At 47.1% G+C, this 17,625-nt stretch overlaps 2 protein-coding genes across 3 annotated transcripts; one reads left to right on the top strand and one right to left on the bottom strand.

Annotated features, from left to right (window-relative positions):
* Positions 1-5,464: 5,464 nt before the first annotated feature.
* Positions 5,465-6,172, bottom strand: LOC123082582 (uncharacterized). The gene has a single exon (XM_044504885.1). The coding sequence runs from the start codon at positions 6,170-6,172 to the stop codon at positions 5,465-5,467; it is 708 nt and encodes a 235-aa protein (XP_044360820.1).
* Positions 6,173-13,979: 7,807 nt separating this feature from the next.
* On the top strand, positions 13,980-16,708 carry LOC123100994 (probable F-box protein At1g53815). 2 transcript variants are annotated; one of them, XM_044522712.1, is made up of 2 exons: positions 13,980-14,299; positions 14,696-16,708. In XM_044522712.1, exon 2 carries the CDS (start codon positions 15,399-15,401, stop codon positions 16,245-16,247), a length of 849 nt encoding a protein of 282 aa, XP_044378647.1. In that variant the 5' UTR covers positions 13,980-14,299; positions 14,696-15,398; the 3' UTR covers positions 16,248-16,708. The 2 variants fall into 2 exon arrangements, with proteins under 2 accessions (XP_044378647.1, XP_044378646.1); XM_044522711.1 differs by having other exon boundaries at positions 13,980-14,620.
* The last annotated feature ends 917 nt before the right edge of the window (positions 16,709-17,625 follow it).

Genomic DNA, 17,625 nt, shown 5'->3' with positions numbered 1-17,625 from the left:
GGTTGCCCAACTGGCGGTTCATGAAGGCCGGTTCATACTATGGTGGGCCGGTTTAAGAGGAAAGGCATGACGAATATTTACCTTACAAGGAATTAAGACCAGGATTTGTATCCGGTTTGTATTAGAGATAGACTAGTCCTAATCCTAATAGGACTCCACATGTAACCCGCCCCTTCAACATATATAAGGAGGGACAGGGCTCCACAAAAGGGGGAGAGGCTACAAGCAAGAAGAAACAGTCTTAGGGCTAGACACAAAGAGGAGAGCCGATTTACGGCGACTCCCTCATGATGATAATGAGGCCTAGCCTCAAACAGCATGTAGGGTTTTTACCGGATGATGTTTCCCGAGGCCCGCAGCTGTCTAAATCCCTGTCTTGTGTTGCGTCTCTCGATTCCGCTCAACCCCTCTCAAGCTACCACATAGATGCGTTGGCCTCGCGACTAAGTCCTGATACTAAGGACATCTGCCGTGACAATTCCACGACAACACGCGTCTGCCACTTGGCGTGCAATTCTGGCAGGGAGGGAAGCTTTGGAGGCTGGGATGATCAAGCGAATTGGGGACGGAACGACGGTGTCAATATGGAACGATCCTTGGATCCCAGGCCTTATGTCCATGAAGCCACCAGTACAGATTGGGGCCGCTAATCTTGGCAGTGTCGCGGGCCTGATCGACGCTGAGTTAGGATCATGGAAACAGGTTGAGGTAAACGAAAACTTCATTCCGTCTGAAGCAGAAGCTATTCTCAACATACCCTTGAGACGGTTTGGAGGAGACGATATGTGGGCATGGGCCGCAGAAAAAGCAGGAGTCTATACTGTCAAGTCAGCGTATCACACTCTAATGATTCACAAGGAGCATCGTGCTCTAGAAGAAGGGTCGGTCACCGAATCTTCAGAGACAAACAAACAGCTATGGACGAGGCTTTGGAAGTTGAACGTGTTACCAAAGGTTCATGTGTTTTGGTGGCGAGTGCTGCGCGGGATTCTACCCGTCGAGGGCATGCTTCACTACAGACATATTACGACAACACCAAGATGCAAGGTATGTCTTGCAGAGGAGGAGGATGTGTACCATGCTTTGATAAAATGCAGCCATGCACAAAACTTCTGGAGAGAAGCACGTCAGTGGCTTGACGTAAAACTGCCGGAGCTGCATACGCTGACATGGTCTAGGGATATTCTCTGCGATGACCGTTTTGATGGGTCAGACAGAGCAAAGATTATCACGGTGATGTGGGCAATTTGGACGTCTAGAAACAACATCACGCATGACAAAGCTAGCATGGAACCTGCCCAATCGCTTCGAATGGCAGAGATGCGTTGATAGTGCTTGAGCTCCCGGTTAAACATGTAAATGTGCTGCCGGGGCACGGATGGAGACCGCCTGAAGGAGAATGCATCAAGATTAACACCGATGCGGGAGTTTCTATGCTCGAGCATAGATGAGGTATTGGGGGTGTGGCCCGATCATCTTCGGCTTTTATCACAGCTTGGTGCAAACCGTGCCCAGGCATCACAGATCCTCTCGTGGCAGAGGCTACTGCGGTGCGTGAGGGTGTGGTGGTGGCAATGCTCCGTGGTTTTGCACGGGTCGAAATTGAAACAGACTGTTTGGAAGTGGTCAACCTCTAGAAAACGCGCCGGAATTCGGGCTCTGTTATAGCGCCGATACTCTTAGATATTGAGCAGCTTGTAGCTCAGTTTAATTATTTTGACATTCATCATGTAAAGAGACATGCCAATGTCCCTGCCCACCTTTGTGCAAAACATGCATGCACAATGGAGGTGACAGAGTGTTCGATGGACTCCCCCCCGGGGTTCCTGGTCACCAGTCTTATGGCTGATGTGGCTGGTGGATCATCGTATGAATAAAAAGATCCCAATTCCCTGCAAAAAAAAGTAGCAACAGTTGATCTATGCCAATTGGTCTCGAATTAGTCCCAGCAGCTAACACCAATCTGTTGACCTGACCGATTTGCCACAAACACGTGCGGCGGTGCATAACCTGAAAACCCTAGTTTCTTTTGCATCTGAATTTTTATATATGCCATCGCTAAAAACTTCTTTGATCTTGATGGATAAACCTGTACCTGATGTAAATCCTTCCATGCTGAATCTTTCTTTACCCAAAAATTTTACGAACTTCTCAATCCCTTGGAGAGATCCCTTCAAGGACTCAACACCACCGTGCGCATGCCCCACGGTGGGCGCCAACTATCGTGGAATTAACACGTCAGATGTCCTTAGTGTGAGGACTTAGTCGCGAGATCAACACATCTATTTGGTAGCTTAAGAGGGTTTGAGCGGAATCGAGAGTCGCAACACAAGACAAGGGTTTAGACAGCTTCGGGCCCCGGGAAACATCATCCGATAACAACCCTACATGCTGTTTGAGGCTAGATCTTATTATCATCACGAGGGAGTCGTCGTAAACCGGCTCTCCTCTAGTTCTGTCTAGCCCTAGAGATTGTTTCTTGCTTGTCCCTCTTTGGGGAGCCCTGCCCCTCCTTATATAAGTTAAAGGGGCGGGTTACATGTAGAGTCCATCTCGGACTAAGACTTAAACTATTTTGACTTTCCTTCCTGGGCTTCTTAACGTCTGCCGGTTTAACATGGTCTGCCGGTTTAACATTGTCTGCCAGTTTAACATGATCTGCCGGTTTAACATTGTCTGCCGGGTTATGATTGACTTAACACCTGCCGGTGCTACCATCTGTCTTAACTCTGCCGGTTTAACACTCGCCGGTTTACCAAGTCCCAGCCGGATTATGACTCCGGTCGGGTCATACCGCGGGGTATATCCCCGACAATGCGGGCTCGGGTTAGGTGGATGCAATGACTACGGTCGTGTGGGGTAGTTGTGCGGCTAACACGCGCGCCCAAGGCAAACACCGAGCGGACGCCCAGAGTGTCTGTCTCGTGTCTGTGTGGACGTAAATTTGGACCGCAAATGCGTCCAGACAGACAGTGAGCGGACAACTTTTGGGTTTGGTTCATCGCGTAGGGCCAATATTTTCATCCGTTTGAATGCAAACGGACACGCGCGTACAATTTAGGTCGGCACTTGGAGTTCTCTAATTATATCAAACAGCTGCTTGTTGCATGGGATTAATTGACATCAAGAGCTCTTTGCTGCTTGCTCATGTGTTGATGTCTACTTCAAATTGATGGTTTGGTTCAGTTAGAGCAAATGGGTTTAGCCCAAAGTTTTAAAATGTTTTTTGCTGGATTCAGCTGGAGAGTTCGGTTTGTATAAATTTGGATTGTGTTGGTAAGTTTTATTAGTTTGCAAGGTCTAGGTCATAAACCTTTTCCTAGCCGGCTTGCCTGTTCATTCATGAGCAGTGCTGGTTCAATTTCTTTATTTGTTCTGAAGTTTTGTCAAATGTTGAATGGCGGATCTAAACATTATTATTTTTTCGAATACTTTTGCTGAAAATTTTGTTTTTTACTTGTTCGTGTCATATCTTTTAAGATTCTAAACTCTTTAGGAATGTTGGCTCTTGGTCCATCAGCGCTTTTGGAAGCTGGCGGGCCCATCTATAAAAGAGTGGATAGCTCATGCGTGATTTGCATGGGTCCACTCCCAGACGAACGTAACACTCATATATTGATTTTTGTGTTGCATATGAGAATACCACAACCACCCACAAAATAATTTAGTTCACCTCACAGATAGATATTGCCTCTATCTATCAAGAGCGGAGCCAACAAAAAGTGAAAATTATCAGTGCAACTAAAAGCATCTTAACTCATGTGAAACACGCAACGAAGCCACCAACCATAATATCGTGTCGAACAAAAAGGAAGGCTTAACTCATGTCTAAACAACGGCGCGGCAAAGCGCGCGTCACCCTCTAGTACATATGGAGAACCATCGACTAATTCGGCGGTTCATACATGAGCCATGTTGATCCACGCCAGGCATTAAGCTGTTGGGGCATGTATGGAAGGGTGACCATATGTCGGTTACGGTGTTTCCATGCTTGGGCAGGCTGCAGCTGCAAATAGATTAGTTTAACTAATATACAGTAGATTAGTTTAAAGCTAGTTAGTAAATAATACAAATAACCAAGCAATGGGAGTGCCAAAAAGTGAAAATAACTAGCTACGGGACACCGAGTAAGCCAAAAATCACCTCAACAAGACGGACTAGCGCGATAGTGCTGCGCAGACTTAAATGGTAGGCGAAAGGTAACTGACAAGGGGTTAATTAAACAGACGTGTGTAATATCAAGTGTCTGGCTAGATTTGGAAAGTGCTGATCTTCCCTAATCTATAATTAGAAAAATACTTGCGTGAACAGGTGTGAACGCATTTAATTTTCATTATTAAAAAAATCGAAATCTATAACTTATGAACCGAACAATGGAATTAAGATCCGTTTTCATTGTCGGAATCCTCGTGATATGCTCTTCAAAAATTAGATTCCACATGAATATGTTCCGACAAACTTTTTTATGTGCAATTTAGTCCCTGTTCGGCGCAACTGTGTCTTAGTCGATGTATAAATTTTTCCTATCACATGACACCCAACTGCCTAGTAGTTGATGTGTGACCTTTCTCTACCTTGAGAATGAACACTTTTCACTGTTTGTGGCCCTGCCCCAACTATCCTGCTAGTGACCTTGGCCAATTGGCTAGCAATGGATGTGTTACTTTGGGTGTGGAACTTCTTTACTGTTCTCGTGCAAACTTCTAATTTGGGGAAAACGACGGTCTATAATGCAATGAATGTGCAACTTCGTCTACTGTTCCAACCAACTACCTGCAATCGATTTGCAACTTTTCACCTATCTTATGAATGTGTAGTTTTCATCACCCCACCTACTCTTACCAGTGAGATGTGTAACTTCATATGTTGTCCTAGGCGGGTTTACGAAAAATTCAGTCTACACTAAACCCAGCCCATATCCGCATATCCGCCTTTGAGGGGTGATGGACAATCTGGACATTTGAGCTGAGTTGGATGGGTCAGGTTGGATTTAGATTCTTTTATGAGGTCACTGTCCGGCCTGTCAACCCAGAAATTTTTATTGGGGGGGGGGGGGGGGGGGGGGGGGGATAGTTGGAGATGCTCTTAGATCATATGTCGTGTTCAAATTTTTAATTTGAAAACTTCAAAATTATGGATCTGAAATGTTGTTGAACTGTGTGTGCTTAAATGCAAACCCTGAAATTATTACTGTGTGAATGTAGAGTTACAATGAAGTTTCTATGCGCAAAAAGAATAAAATGATACTTCCTCCGTCCCATATTGTAAGACGTTTTTGCAAGCTTAGAAACAAAAGAAACTTTTTATAGGGAATAAAGGTTCCAATACAAATTTTTGAGGCTCTACTAGATTTGCCCTAAACCTTGGAAATAAAGCCCCTAAGAGGTACGAAACATGGATGATATTAATAAAAGCGCACAATGGATTATCAAAAAAAAAAAGCGCACAATGGATGTCAAGTCCCCTAGCCGCCGTACTTGGCCTTGTAATCCCTCCACAGCTCCTGCACGGGCTTGCCCATAATCTGCAGGAAATCATCGTCGCTGTAGCCGTCCTTGAGCCTCTCGTTGAGCACCGCCACGAACCCCGGCCTCAGCTGGTCGCAGTAGTCCAGGAACCACGCCGTGACGGAATAGCTCATGTCCCAGCTGCTCCCCTCCCCCGGCTGCACCCAGTACGGCGCCGCATAGCCGGCACGGAGCCGAACGAAGTCGGCGACCCCCTCGTAGATCCAGCTGTGGGTCTGGTTCGTGTCCTGCTGCCCCCACTGCCACACGTGCGTCACCTCGTGGTACAGCAGCCCCGTCACCAGCGTCCTCACGTCGCCGGTGATGTTGTTGACGTAGCCCGCATTGAGCGTGATGCTGCTCTCGCTGTCGCGTTCGAAGGCGAGGATGTTGGTGTTTACGAAGTTGACGACGAGCTTGACGCGGTCGTCCATGGCGGCTCTGCGGTCCTCGGGCGCCGTCTGGTTGAAGATTTTCCAGACAAAGAAGGAGGCCTCCGACATGACCTGCACCGCGTAGCCCACGCCGTATTCCTCGTCGAAGCGCTGTCCGCCGGGGGTTGTCGACGCGTTGTTCGTCGCCTCGAACCTCACACCGGCAGCCGTGGCAGCGAGGCCGGCGACCACAAGTAAGGAAGCCAACACTGTGGTGAAGTGCTTCATCATGCTTTAGTTTGTGTCTGAGTGGATGAGTGGTCGACCGGCCTCAAATATATAAGCAGATCCTTGACAAGTGACACTAAGACCTAGCCGGCAGGTTTTACTAATATAAGTACTAGATAGAATCCTTAGTTAAGACTAGTTCAACAGTGCCAACGAATACTTGCCATCATCTTCTTGATTATTCTGTTACTAGCAGTCAGCATATCGTACTTGCGTTCGTCACCTTTGTCCTGCATTTGTACTTTGTAGTACTAGATGACCCGGTGTGCCAAATGGCGCAGAGACCCATTTGAAACCATGTACGAATTAAAAATATTTGCATTTGTTAGTAATTTTAGATTTTAAAAACACCTAGGATAACATGGCTAACCCTTTTATATATAAAAAATAAAAATGGCTTATCTTTCAAAATACTCCCTCCATTTCTAAATATTTATCTTTTTAGAGATTTCAAATGGACTACCACATATGGACATATTTTAGAGTGTAGATTCACTCATTTTGCTCCGTATGTAGTCATTTGTTGAAATCTCTAGAAAGACAAATATTTAGGAACGGAGGGAGCATATACTTAAGCATGCATACAATTTTATGTTATTTCAGTAACATGAAGGCATAATTTTAAGTTTTAATTCAAACCAAGAAATAAATGCAAAAAATTTCTTAACATAAGGATGCAACAAAATAGATCATCAAGAGGTCCAAATAGTTGAGCCTGCAATTAGAAGTCCGAGTAGGTGTAAACTTGCATTCAAAAAAAAGGGTAGCTATAAACATAGCCAAATGGCGCGAAGACCAATTTAAACCAGGAGCTAAAACCAATTATTTTGCTTAATTTAGGAGCATTTCATGTTGACGTAGAGTTGTTTGCGAAGAGGTGTATGCTATTGCAGGTCTGCAGCAACACTGAATCTTTTCCAATGGTAAAAAAAGAGGAAAATATTTTTTCTTAATCATGGAAGATTGTTTTCAAATAGATAATAGCAGTGATAACGCACACTTGTCGTCATCTTCTTGATTATTCTGTTACTAGCTGTCAGCATGTCGTACTTGCGTTCGTCACCTCTCTCCAGCATTTGTAGTACCGCCAGTAGCACCCCATGCACCGGCTACAACCTGATCGATCATTGTCTGTCAAGTGAATAAACGCACGGGCACATAGAAATTTGAATACTGATTGGCAGTACTAAATTGTAAGTAACATGAACTGTGCGCCAGATCAAGTTAGTAAATGGACATGACAAAAATAAATGGTGAATTGTCTCCTCCTGATCACAGAAACAATATTTTTGCTACAATATCAATTACGTTTAGCAAGGTTATTTTTGATAAGAACTACCTCCATCTATAAAAATCACATAAAAACTTTGATCTTGAAAGGAACATTTATTTTCCAAGTATACTTTCAACGGAAAATAGGTTCAAGAATCTATAAGATTCGTATACATATACTTTCACAGTAAAGACACCATGAGAAGTTAACCTCCACTAAAACGAATCTGAGTTAATTGATTGACATCCACCTAGGAACCAAATTGATCCGCTTATTAACGTGGATCAACATGGCTCATGTATGAACCGTAAAATATATACTACTGGTGTCTATATCTATTCCAAATGGCTAATGTATGGACTGCCGTACGTAGAAGAGCCTCCACAGTCCAAACACTACATATACACATTACGCACAAGTGGTTTCCATCAGACCGCCAATTAACATCTCGTCTCGTTAGCTTAATTGGTAGTTTGTGTCAATCAATCCACATAATTACTATTTTCTTACTACTTAGTGTGTGATACTGTGATCCACTAGGCTTTACTGGATGACAAATGGACTAATTTGTTGGTGGCGTGTATGAAAGCGTGTTCATATGTCGGCTACGGCGCTTCCAAGCTTGGGCAGGCCGCAGCTGCAAATAGATAAGTTTAATTAATGTACTCTAGATTAGTTTAAAGCTAGTTGGTCTACAAATAGAAATAATACAAATAACCAAGCAATGGGAATGCAAAGAAGACAGCCCAATATACACTATCAACCGAGTAAACCAGAAATCACCTCAACAAGACGGACTAGCACGAAAGTGATATGCAAATTAAATATTAGGCGAAGGGTAACTGATTAGGTTTTTCCTTCTTCTTCTTTTTTTTGAGTGACCGGGTGTTAATTAATTTGCCGGACAGGTTTGGAAAGTGCTGATCTCCCATAATACATATTAGAGAAAGAGATCAGTAGTTTGATCCATAGCAATCCATCAGACTATCGTATAATTAAGTTGATTTGAGCATCCGATCTAAGAGCATCAACAATGTATAGAGGCAACATTGCCTCTAACATGGCCCCATCATATGCTTGCCTCTAAGCTTAGCCGAGAACCATGCAATGTACTCCCTCTGTTCCTAAATGTAAGTCTTTGTAGAGATTTCACTGTAAACCACATACGGATGTATATAGATGCATTTTAAGTTTAGATTCATTCATTTTGCTTCATATGTAGTCCACCTAGTGAAATCTCTACAAAGACGAAAGTACCATTCTACACCCAGGAGCAAATGCTCCTGGTGTGAACAGTAAAATCAAAAAAAATAGAAAAGAATTCAAAAAATTCTGAATTTTTTTTGTGACATACTTTCACAAGTGTTTCTTGTGCATGAAAATTTTCATTACGAAATCACATTCATGCAAGTTGTGCCGGAAAAAAAATCAGAGCTCCAAAATGCTTTTGTAAGTAACATTTTTAGAGCATCAATTTTGTTTTTTTACCACACCTTCCACCAATGTGATTTCGCGATGAAATTTTACATGCACAACAAACATTTGTATAAGTATGCAAAAAAAAATTCAAATTTTTTTGACATTTTTTTGAATTTATTTTATTTTACTGTTCACACCCGGAGCATTTGCTCCTGGGTGTAGAAACTCCACATCCCTACAAAGACTTATATTTAGGAACGGAGGGAGTATAACGTTTTGTTTGGCTTTTGACTTATGCCCCACCACAACATAAAATATTTTATCTTTCATTCCACTCACGGCAGCATGGTTCAGTTTTCTCATACTCCTCACAGCATGACATGTCGGGCCAGCAGAATATTTTATTCAAAGAACAAGGTTGGAGACGGCCTCTAAGCTAAGAGGTGACGCCAACGATTTTGGCTTAGAGGCGTCAGCGTGCAGTGTATGGCGACGGGCTCTATTGGCTTAGAGGCGAGGATGGAGGCGGCAAAATACTACACTGTGGATGCCCTAATAGGCAGTTGGAAAGTTATCGTTCTAAGACCCCATAGAACCAGCATAACAGAACAACAACCATCGCCGATGAAGAGTAACGTAGATCCGAAGGATGCAACCTGAAGACACACGGACGTACACGAACTACGTACGACCAGATCCGAGCAAATTCACCATGGACAGATGCGCCGGAGACACACCTCCACTTGCCCATCAACGGTGCTATACACATCACTGGGGCAGAGGCTAGGCGTGGAGAAACTTATTCCATCTTAAGAGAGCTTGCGTCGTCTTGTCTTCCTGAACAGGACAGAAACCCTAATAAAACTCGACGAAACGTCTAAAAATAAAGCCCTCCCAACGGCAAGGACCGGGATCCACCACGCCTCCATGGTCCTAAGGCCACCGGAGACTAGCTGGACCGGCAGCTATGCCGGCAGGATGCAGAGGAACCCTAAGCCCTTCTTAGGGGAGGAGGCGGTTGCCTTGTTACTTACAATGTTCATAGTCACATTAGTTCTTGCCTATTAGGGTGTGCGGCTAATGCGACTTCCTAAAATCCTAGTTTAAACCGGGCGTTGTCTGTAGTTTCTTTGACCAGAGGGTTAGGGAAAATGGAGATGTAAAAGACGAGCTAGAGACAATGACTCTAAAGTACTTCGAACATGAATTTTAGATTTATCAAAGGTCGTTATTGTTCATGTGTGTTCCAATTTATTCTATGGTACTTCCCTAAAAAATTGACATTATAAAGTGCTTCGAACTCCCATCAAAAGTCATCCACCTTCTTTGGTAAAGGATGCTCAGAGGGAAATAAAAATCTTCTGAAGCAAACGGTGGAATTGAGTCCGAAGCCCTTTGTGAGAAATATTTGGGACTACCAACACATGTTGGAAGGTCCAAGAATGGCACTTTTAAATATGTTACGAAGAGCTCGAAAGGAAAGGTGGCGAGTTTGAAGGGGCAAGGGCTCTCCAAGGCAGCGAGGGAGGTCCTTATTAAATCTGGGCTACAAGCTACACCTACTTTAACTATGAGTTGTTTTCATCTCGCAAAGAAGACGTGCCGAAACCTGACTTCGATATCTGTGAATTTCTGGTGGCGTGCAACGAATGGTGAAAGGAAAGTGCATTAGATCGCATGGGATAAGATGTGTACGCCGAAGAAGGACGGAGGGATGGAATACCGTGATCCAAAGCTTTCAATCAGGCCCTCTTGGCCAAGCAAGCCCGGCGAATTCTGTCATATCCATCATCTCTTGTTGCCAGGGTACTCAAGGCTCGATATTTCCCGGGGAGCTCAGTACTGGCTGCTACATGTCCGCCCAACGCTTCTTACACCTACCGCAACATTCTTTATGGGAGAGATTTGCTGAGTGAGGGGTTAATTTGGAGGATCGGTGATGGATCTCGTATTAATATACACCACGAGAATTGGATCCCGAGGAGTGGAAGGCTGCGACCACTGGGCCAGCAGTATATACAAGGTGTAACGAAGGTTGCTGACCTTCTTAACGCTTCTGGTACAGCATGGGATTGTGAGAAAGTTGATGCCATGTTTACAACATCGGATGCAGCAGATATCAAGAAAGTAGCTATTGGTGGTCCTGGTTCGGAGGATTTTCTGGCCTGGAATTTTACTAAGAATGGGATGTTTACTGTCCGTTCCGCATACTATCTGAGAATGGCGATGAAGCGATCAAGGTCGGGACAGCCCGAATCCTCGTCATCCGTTGAAAAGCATAAAGCGTACATGGCGATGTGGGATACGAATGCTCCTGGTAAGGCCAAAATCCACATGTGGAGGTTAATTCGCAATGGGCTTGCCGTGGGGTCTGAACTTCATCGGCGTCGGATCTAGCCAAGCGTCTTTTGTGTTGCATGGGGCGTGAGGAAACAATCATGCATAGGTTTTGGTCCTGTCAACACTCTGCTCATTTCTCGAGTCTGATGCAATCAGTGAAAGGCGTGGCGGTGGCTGCTCCTCCAATCCACATAAGCACACACACCGCCTCCTCCGGACGGTCACCTCCACCTCCTCCCGCCCCCCCGCGTCGCCCCCGCCCGGGCGACTCGGGCGGGATCCCAACCCTAGCCGCCGGGGCTCCCCCTCCTTCCATCCCTCCCTCCGCCGCCGCTGAAGGACGCCGCCGGCCTTTTGCCCGGGGGCTGACGGTGGTGGCGGGGGCCTTTCCTCTCTCCCGCGCCATGGGGACGGTGCGGAGCTCCGCGGCGTGAGGTGGCACGGCCGATCTGGCCTCCGTGGCGTGGCGGGCCTGCCTTGACCTGCGGCAGCGCGGCGGCGGCCTCGTCCTAGGGCGGTGGTGGTGGCGGTTGCGGCGGCCGGCCCTGCGTCGGGCAGCGGCCTTGGCTGCGTTCGGCGGTGGTGGCCGGATCTGCAGCGGCGGACCATCTGTCCTCGGATCGGCGGTGGCGGTATGGAGGGCCTGGTGGTTGGGTCGGCGCCATGTGTGGTTTGCCCTCCGGAAAGATCCGATCTGCCCGGTGCGGCTTGCTCGATGTGCGGCGGCTCAGATCGGCGGCGACCCGTGTGCACAATACGTGATGGAGGTTCTTCGAGCGGATCCGGGTGAAAACCTTGTGCTCGGCTTGTTGCCAAGACCGGCGTTGGTGGCACCCTGTGGTGTCATTACCTTCTTGAAGGCATCGCCGTGGAGAAGCTCTAGACCTCTATCCGCTACCTCCGGGGGAAACCCTAGATCAGTTGATCGGATGACGGCGACGCGTTGGTGTCGTTTCCTCCTTGGGGGCGTCATTCTTGGAGGCGTACACGAGATCGAGGGACCAGCGGGTGCCTTATTGGTGGAGCGGTACTTCATCCTTCACATTGATGACGGCGAATCTCGGCGGCGTGGTGCAGTGGAGACTCGGCGCCCGATGCGCGGGGATGAACTCGCGCAGGTGGAGGTAGTTGTTTGGCGTCAAGGTGGCGTCGATGACGGAGTGGCCTGACAAGGTAGAAGCCTCTGAAGACGGACCTGTGAAAGATGGCGGCGACGACACATGTGAGTGCGTCAGACCAGTTTATGCCCCAGACCCGGTATGTGGCTAGGCTGGAGCTTCTGGCTTTTGATGATAGGTTTAGGTGAGTAGACCGGGTATGTGGCCCAGGTAGCACCCCTTCATCATATGGATAGGAGTAGTGGCATATGTTGCCAAGATGGCGGATTCAGGCATATTGTTGTAATTCTTTGTAAGGTCCTCGAGAATAATCAATAAAGTGGCTGTATGCATCTCCCAGATGCAGAGGCCGGGGGTCATCCTCCTTTTCTAAAAAAAACATAAGCACACACAGTGCACTGGCTAGGTGGCTGTTGGAGTACGGTTCGCACATGCAGCGGATGATGAGACGGAGGCAATGATCGATGTCACTTATGGTCTTTGGCTGGCCAGGAATGAAGCTAGAGATGGGAGGAAGATAGCTAACCCACATGATGAAATCATGGAAGCAGTTACGGCACACATGCAAGAATGGAACTCCACTCATCAGCCAAAACCGCGGGACTGCACTCCTACATGCATACAAAAGTGGGAGGCTCCTGAGAAAAACTGGGTGAAACTTAACTCGGACGGGGCGGTCTCTAAGTTCGGCCAGAAGGGAGGAGGTGGTGCTGTTCTTCGCGATCACAACGGAGCGTTCATCGCGGGCAGCTGCCGCCACTTCCCTCACACGGCTGATTCGGAGGCGACGGAAATACTAGCTTGCCGGAGGGCGCTGCAAGTGGCCGTGCAACTAAACATCAACATAATACATTTGGAGCTAGCCAAGGCGGTGGTGCAGATGCTCACTCGTTCGGACCAGGATTTCTCGGCGGCAGGGCCATGAATCAAAGATATTAAACAGATGCTGGGTGCAAGACTGGAGTACAAGGTGTCCTGGGTTAGTCGTTCAGCAAATGTTGCCACGCATAAGTTAGCAAAGGTTGGGTAGGAGACGAACTGTGTAATGTTTGGGTCAGGATGCCCCCAGATTATGTGTTAGATGTAATCTCGGATGAAATTCCGGACTATATTTCTTAAATAAAGCGGCGACATTAACCTTAAAAAAAATTGACAGTGAAAATTACAGTCCGGGGTTTTTAACACAGTGCAGATGCAAGCGCTCATATACATGCGCATACACTCACCATATGAACGGACACACGCACACCCTACTTCTATGTGCACCTTCAAAAGACTGAGCCGGCATATCATCTACCTCGTCATCGACATGAACGTCTCCTCCCACTGAAAGCGCATCGCCAGAAATCCTGAAATAAATTCAGAAATAAATGCAAGCAACAGGATTTGAACCCCGGTGGCTGGGATACCACAATCCCTCTAACCATCCAATCACAAGTTGGTTTGCAATTGCAGTCAGGTTTAATTAGCATCGTATGGTACTTCCCAAAAAAAAAGGGAAACGTTTTATGTCGGCGCCCCGTCCCAATGCTGGGCCGGTCGTATGGCTCGCTCGCTTCGCACAATTTCCATACGCATCTAGACGTGACGCAGTCGACCTTATCCTTTTGCACTGCGATCGCTAGCCACTCGTTCCCCTTATTCTTTCTTAGACGCGCGGATGCTCTCCCTTCTCTCTCTCTCTCTCTCTCTCTCTCTCTCTCTCTCTCTCAGCCCATCCCGCGGATGCTACCTCCTCCTACATCAGCCGCCATGGAGAGACATCTCTTCTCTCATCTCCCGTTAGACAACCCCTCCACAATCACCTATCTCCTTCCTCTCCTTCCCCCACATCTACCCACGTCGTCGGGCTGTGAGGCGGCAACATAGGTGATGTGCTTCGATGTGGGGCGGCCGGCTACGCATGGGGACGCACGACATGGCGAGCTGGAGGTGTTACTGCGCATGGAGAACCTCGGTAGGAGATGCTGGAACCGACCGGTAGGTGATTATGCTGGAATCGGACGCGCGTCGCCACACGAAGCATTTTTTTTCTGGAACCAGCGTTTGTTTTTGCTGGAATTGGCCCTTATTATTGCTGCTATCGGCACTAGTGTTTTTCTCTATTGTTTTTATTTTGCTGGAACCAGCATTTTCTTTTGCTCGAACTGGCTAATTTGTTTGCTACAATCGATTATCCGAGTTTTTTGCCGCTGAGATTTTTGCTGGAACCAGCCTTTTCTTTTGCCGGAACTGGCTAATTTGTTTGCTACAATGGATTATCCGAGTTTTTTGCCGCTGGGATTTTTGCTGGAACCATCGGTAAGTTTTGCTGGAACCAGCAAACCTTTTTGCTTCAACCAAGTACTGAAGGTTTTTTGTTGCTGGACATGGCAGTGGAAGACAAGGACGGCGAGCCGGAGATGAGGACGCTGGGATGCTACAACCATGGTTGTTGTATATTGGAAGCAGCATGTTTTCGAGCTGCAGGTGCTACGATGGCGACGACATGCTAGAGGACAGATGATGCAAGCTCCAAGGAGGGCGACCACCGGCGACGAGATCCATTTATTTTTGCTGGAACCTTACATTGTTTTTGCTGGACACAAGCTTTTTGTTTGTTGGAACCATGTATTTTTTGGCTAGAGGACGGCGGCCAGCCAACCACCGGCGACGACGGCGACCGGCAGGCGAGGCAAGCGGGCCAGGGTGGCCGGCGAGCTGGCTGGGTTCTGGGGAGTTCACGGACTGCCTGTATCACATGCGCCATGACTATTTTTCTTTTATTTTTTAACGAAGTAGTTGAGGAAGGAGAAATCCATCGTGCGGTTGTAATTGCACAAATCGTAGCAGTGGCCCGGAAAAAAACATCGTATGGTACTTGGTGGACATCTACACGAGGATACGTGTGTGGACGGGAAAACGGGTGATCAACACGCAAACAAACGTCACAGCAAAAAAAAAAAAAACACGCAAACAAACGAACAAAACAAAAGCTCATTGATCGACCTGTGCAATCCCTTTCGGTCGATCTGGATCTCTCTCGCGTGCTTCCGTCGTTTCTCGTGTGCGTAATCCATCGGTTCTCGCGATCTAGGGCATGTTCCAAACAAACACCCGCCGGCGGCGGCCGTCGTCCTTGGAGGATCCATGCCCGGTCCTCCCCGACGACGTCATCGAGGACATCTTGGCGCGGCTGCCGGCCAAGGCAGTGCACAGATGCCGCTGCCTCTCTCGCACCTGGTCCGCCACGCTCGCCTCCGGCGACTTCGCCAACCTCCACCTCCGCCTCGCCAACCGCCACGGCGGCCCAAGGATCCTGTTCGTGGAGAACTGGGGCTCAACCTACCACTGCCGCCCGAAAGTGCAGGTGGGGTCGCCGGATAACCCTGGTCGTACGACTCTGATGGAGCTCCCCCATATTCACGATGTTGGCGGCCGCCCCACGGGGAACCTCCTCCCGCGCCTCGTCACGCAGCAGTGCCGTGGCCTCTTCATCCTCCAAGCCGGAAGGACGCACTACGTGCTCAACCCGTCTACCGGCAGGATGGCAGCTCTGCCGGAGAGCCCGGACAAGGGCGACCACCGTAGCAGACACCTAGGGCTAGGCTACGACACGCGCACCATGACGCACAAAGCTGTGCGCGTCTGCTGCCTCCCGGAATCCGTGAAATATGAGGTCTACGAGATCAACTCCGTCCCGGCGCTTTGGAGGCCGGCCAAGGGTTGTGCTCCTGAGAAACCACCGCTGGACTGGGTAGACAACCGCTACGACCTGAGCGTCTTTGAGCAAGGGCACGTGTATTGGTTGGCCAGGCATAAGCTTGATCTCAGTCGGAAGACCTGTTCGTCTTCTTCTTCAACCTTGACAATGAGACGTTTGGATCCATGCCGTCATTGCCGTCATTCGTCATGGATAGAGGATGCATTCACCATCGCTACAACTTGACTGGGTTTGGCGGACGCCTGTGCATCTTCCACACCGAGATGGTTTGGTTGACGCCTTGTCGACACAACGTCTGGCTGCTAAAAGACCATGCTACTTGTGTCTGGGATCTACACTGTCAAATCAATGTGTATTCGCTGCCCTTGAAGGTTTCCAATTTATTGTACTCCGGGTGGATGGGGATACTCACCGTTGTCGACGATGGTCGCCGCATCGTCATACGACCAAGCAACTACATCGATCTAAGCTTCAAGATGTGTGCATACATCCCCGTGATCGATGATATGGACAACCTTCTAGGTGGAAGCAGCGGCTTGGTCTCTACTGATAGCATGATTTCACAACATGCTGCATTGTACGAGGAAAGCATCGCCTCCCCCGGAGAGCCACTAGCCACCTACAAGTTTATAGATCGTGTCTTGATTCTCTTGAAGTAAAAGTGCCGAGCGCAAAATATAAGGAGCTAGAGGAGGCCAATGTATCACTTCCTCAATTGTCGCACACTTTTCAAAAATCGGACATATATCAAACAAAACTGTTTAGATCAACTAACCAAAGCTCAAAACTGAAAGGTTCATTACAGCTTCCCTGGTGTCCAATAAAAGGGGGCGGAATGATCGATCAAATGCGACAATGACTGAAGGACATTTGGTTCCTAGTTGGCAGACATAAGCATTAGATCATGATGATGCCTGATTTCCGTTGATTACATTTTTTTTCTCTTCGTCTATCATTTTGTCGTAATTTTGAGTGTGTGCATTCTCGATATCTTAATTATCTCTAGATTTCTCATGGGTGGTGATATCGGGTGCAATTATCTTGTTGATATTACTTTATATAGAGTATGATTGTTTTGATGCCAAAAATTGGCAATGCCAACACTTGGCAAATGCCAGATATTGGCTAGTGTTTGGTTGGTTATCAAGTTTACTTGCCGACCTCACAGGAAGTTGACTAGCAAAGTATTGGCAATGCCAAATGTTGGCATCAAACTAATTATCCTTATACTCTCGCCATTCCAAAATGTAAGACCTTTTAGCTATTTCAAAATTTTGATTACATACATAATAAAATGAGTGAACATATATACTAAAATGTGTCTTCAAAATATTGACTATATACATATACTAAAATGACTGAACATACATAGAAAAAGCTAAAAGGGCTTGTATTACGGAACTGAGGAAGTATATGTAAGGTTTTTCAGAAGTGAGATTGTCAATTACACTGGCACATAAATATATGACATCCAAAAAACTAGACCATCCAGAACTACCTTGGATGCATATTTTTATAGAAGAAACTTTAAGCACCGCAGGTCACTTTGTGAATCGAACTCGGATAGGCTAGATAGCTCTGTGCTATCCTAGCCAACAGGGAA

This window comes from Triticum aestivum, chromosome 1B, assembly GCF_018294505.1.
Source record: "Triticum aestivum cultivar Chinese Spring chromosome 1B, IWGSC CS RefSeq v2.1, whole genome shotgun sequence".
Lineage (NCBI taxonomy): Eukaryota > Viridiplantae > Streptophyta > Magnoliopsida > Poales > Poaceae > Triticum > Triticum aestivum.
This window is presented reverse-complemented; position numbering and strand designations above follow the sequence as displayed.

Coding starts and splice junctions, on each gene's coding strand:
- LOC123082582 (XM_044504885.1), bottom strand. CDS start 6,172: ATGATGAAGCACTTCACCACAGTGTTGGCTTCCTTACTTGTGGTCGCC.
- LOC123100994 (XM_044522712.1), top strand. CDS start 15,399: ATGTTCCAAACAAACACCCGCCGGCGGCGGCCGTCGTCCTTGGAGGAT.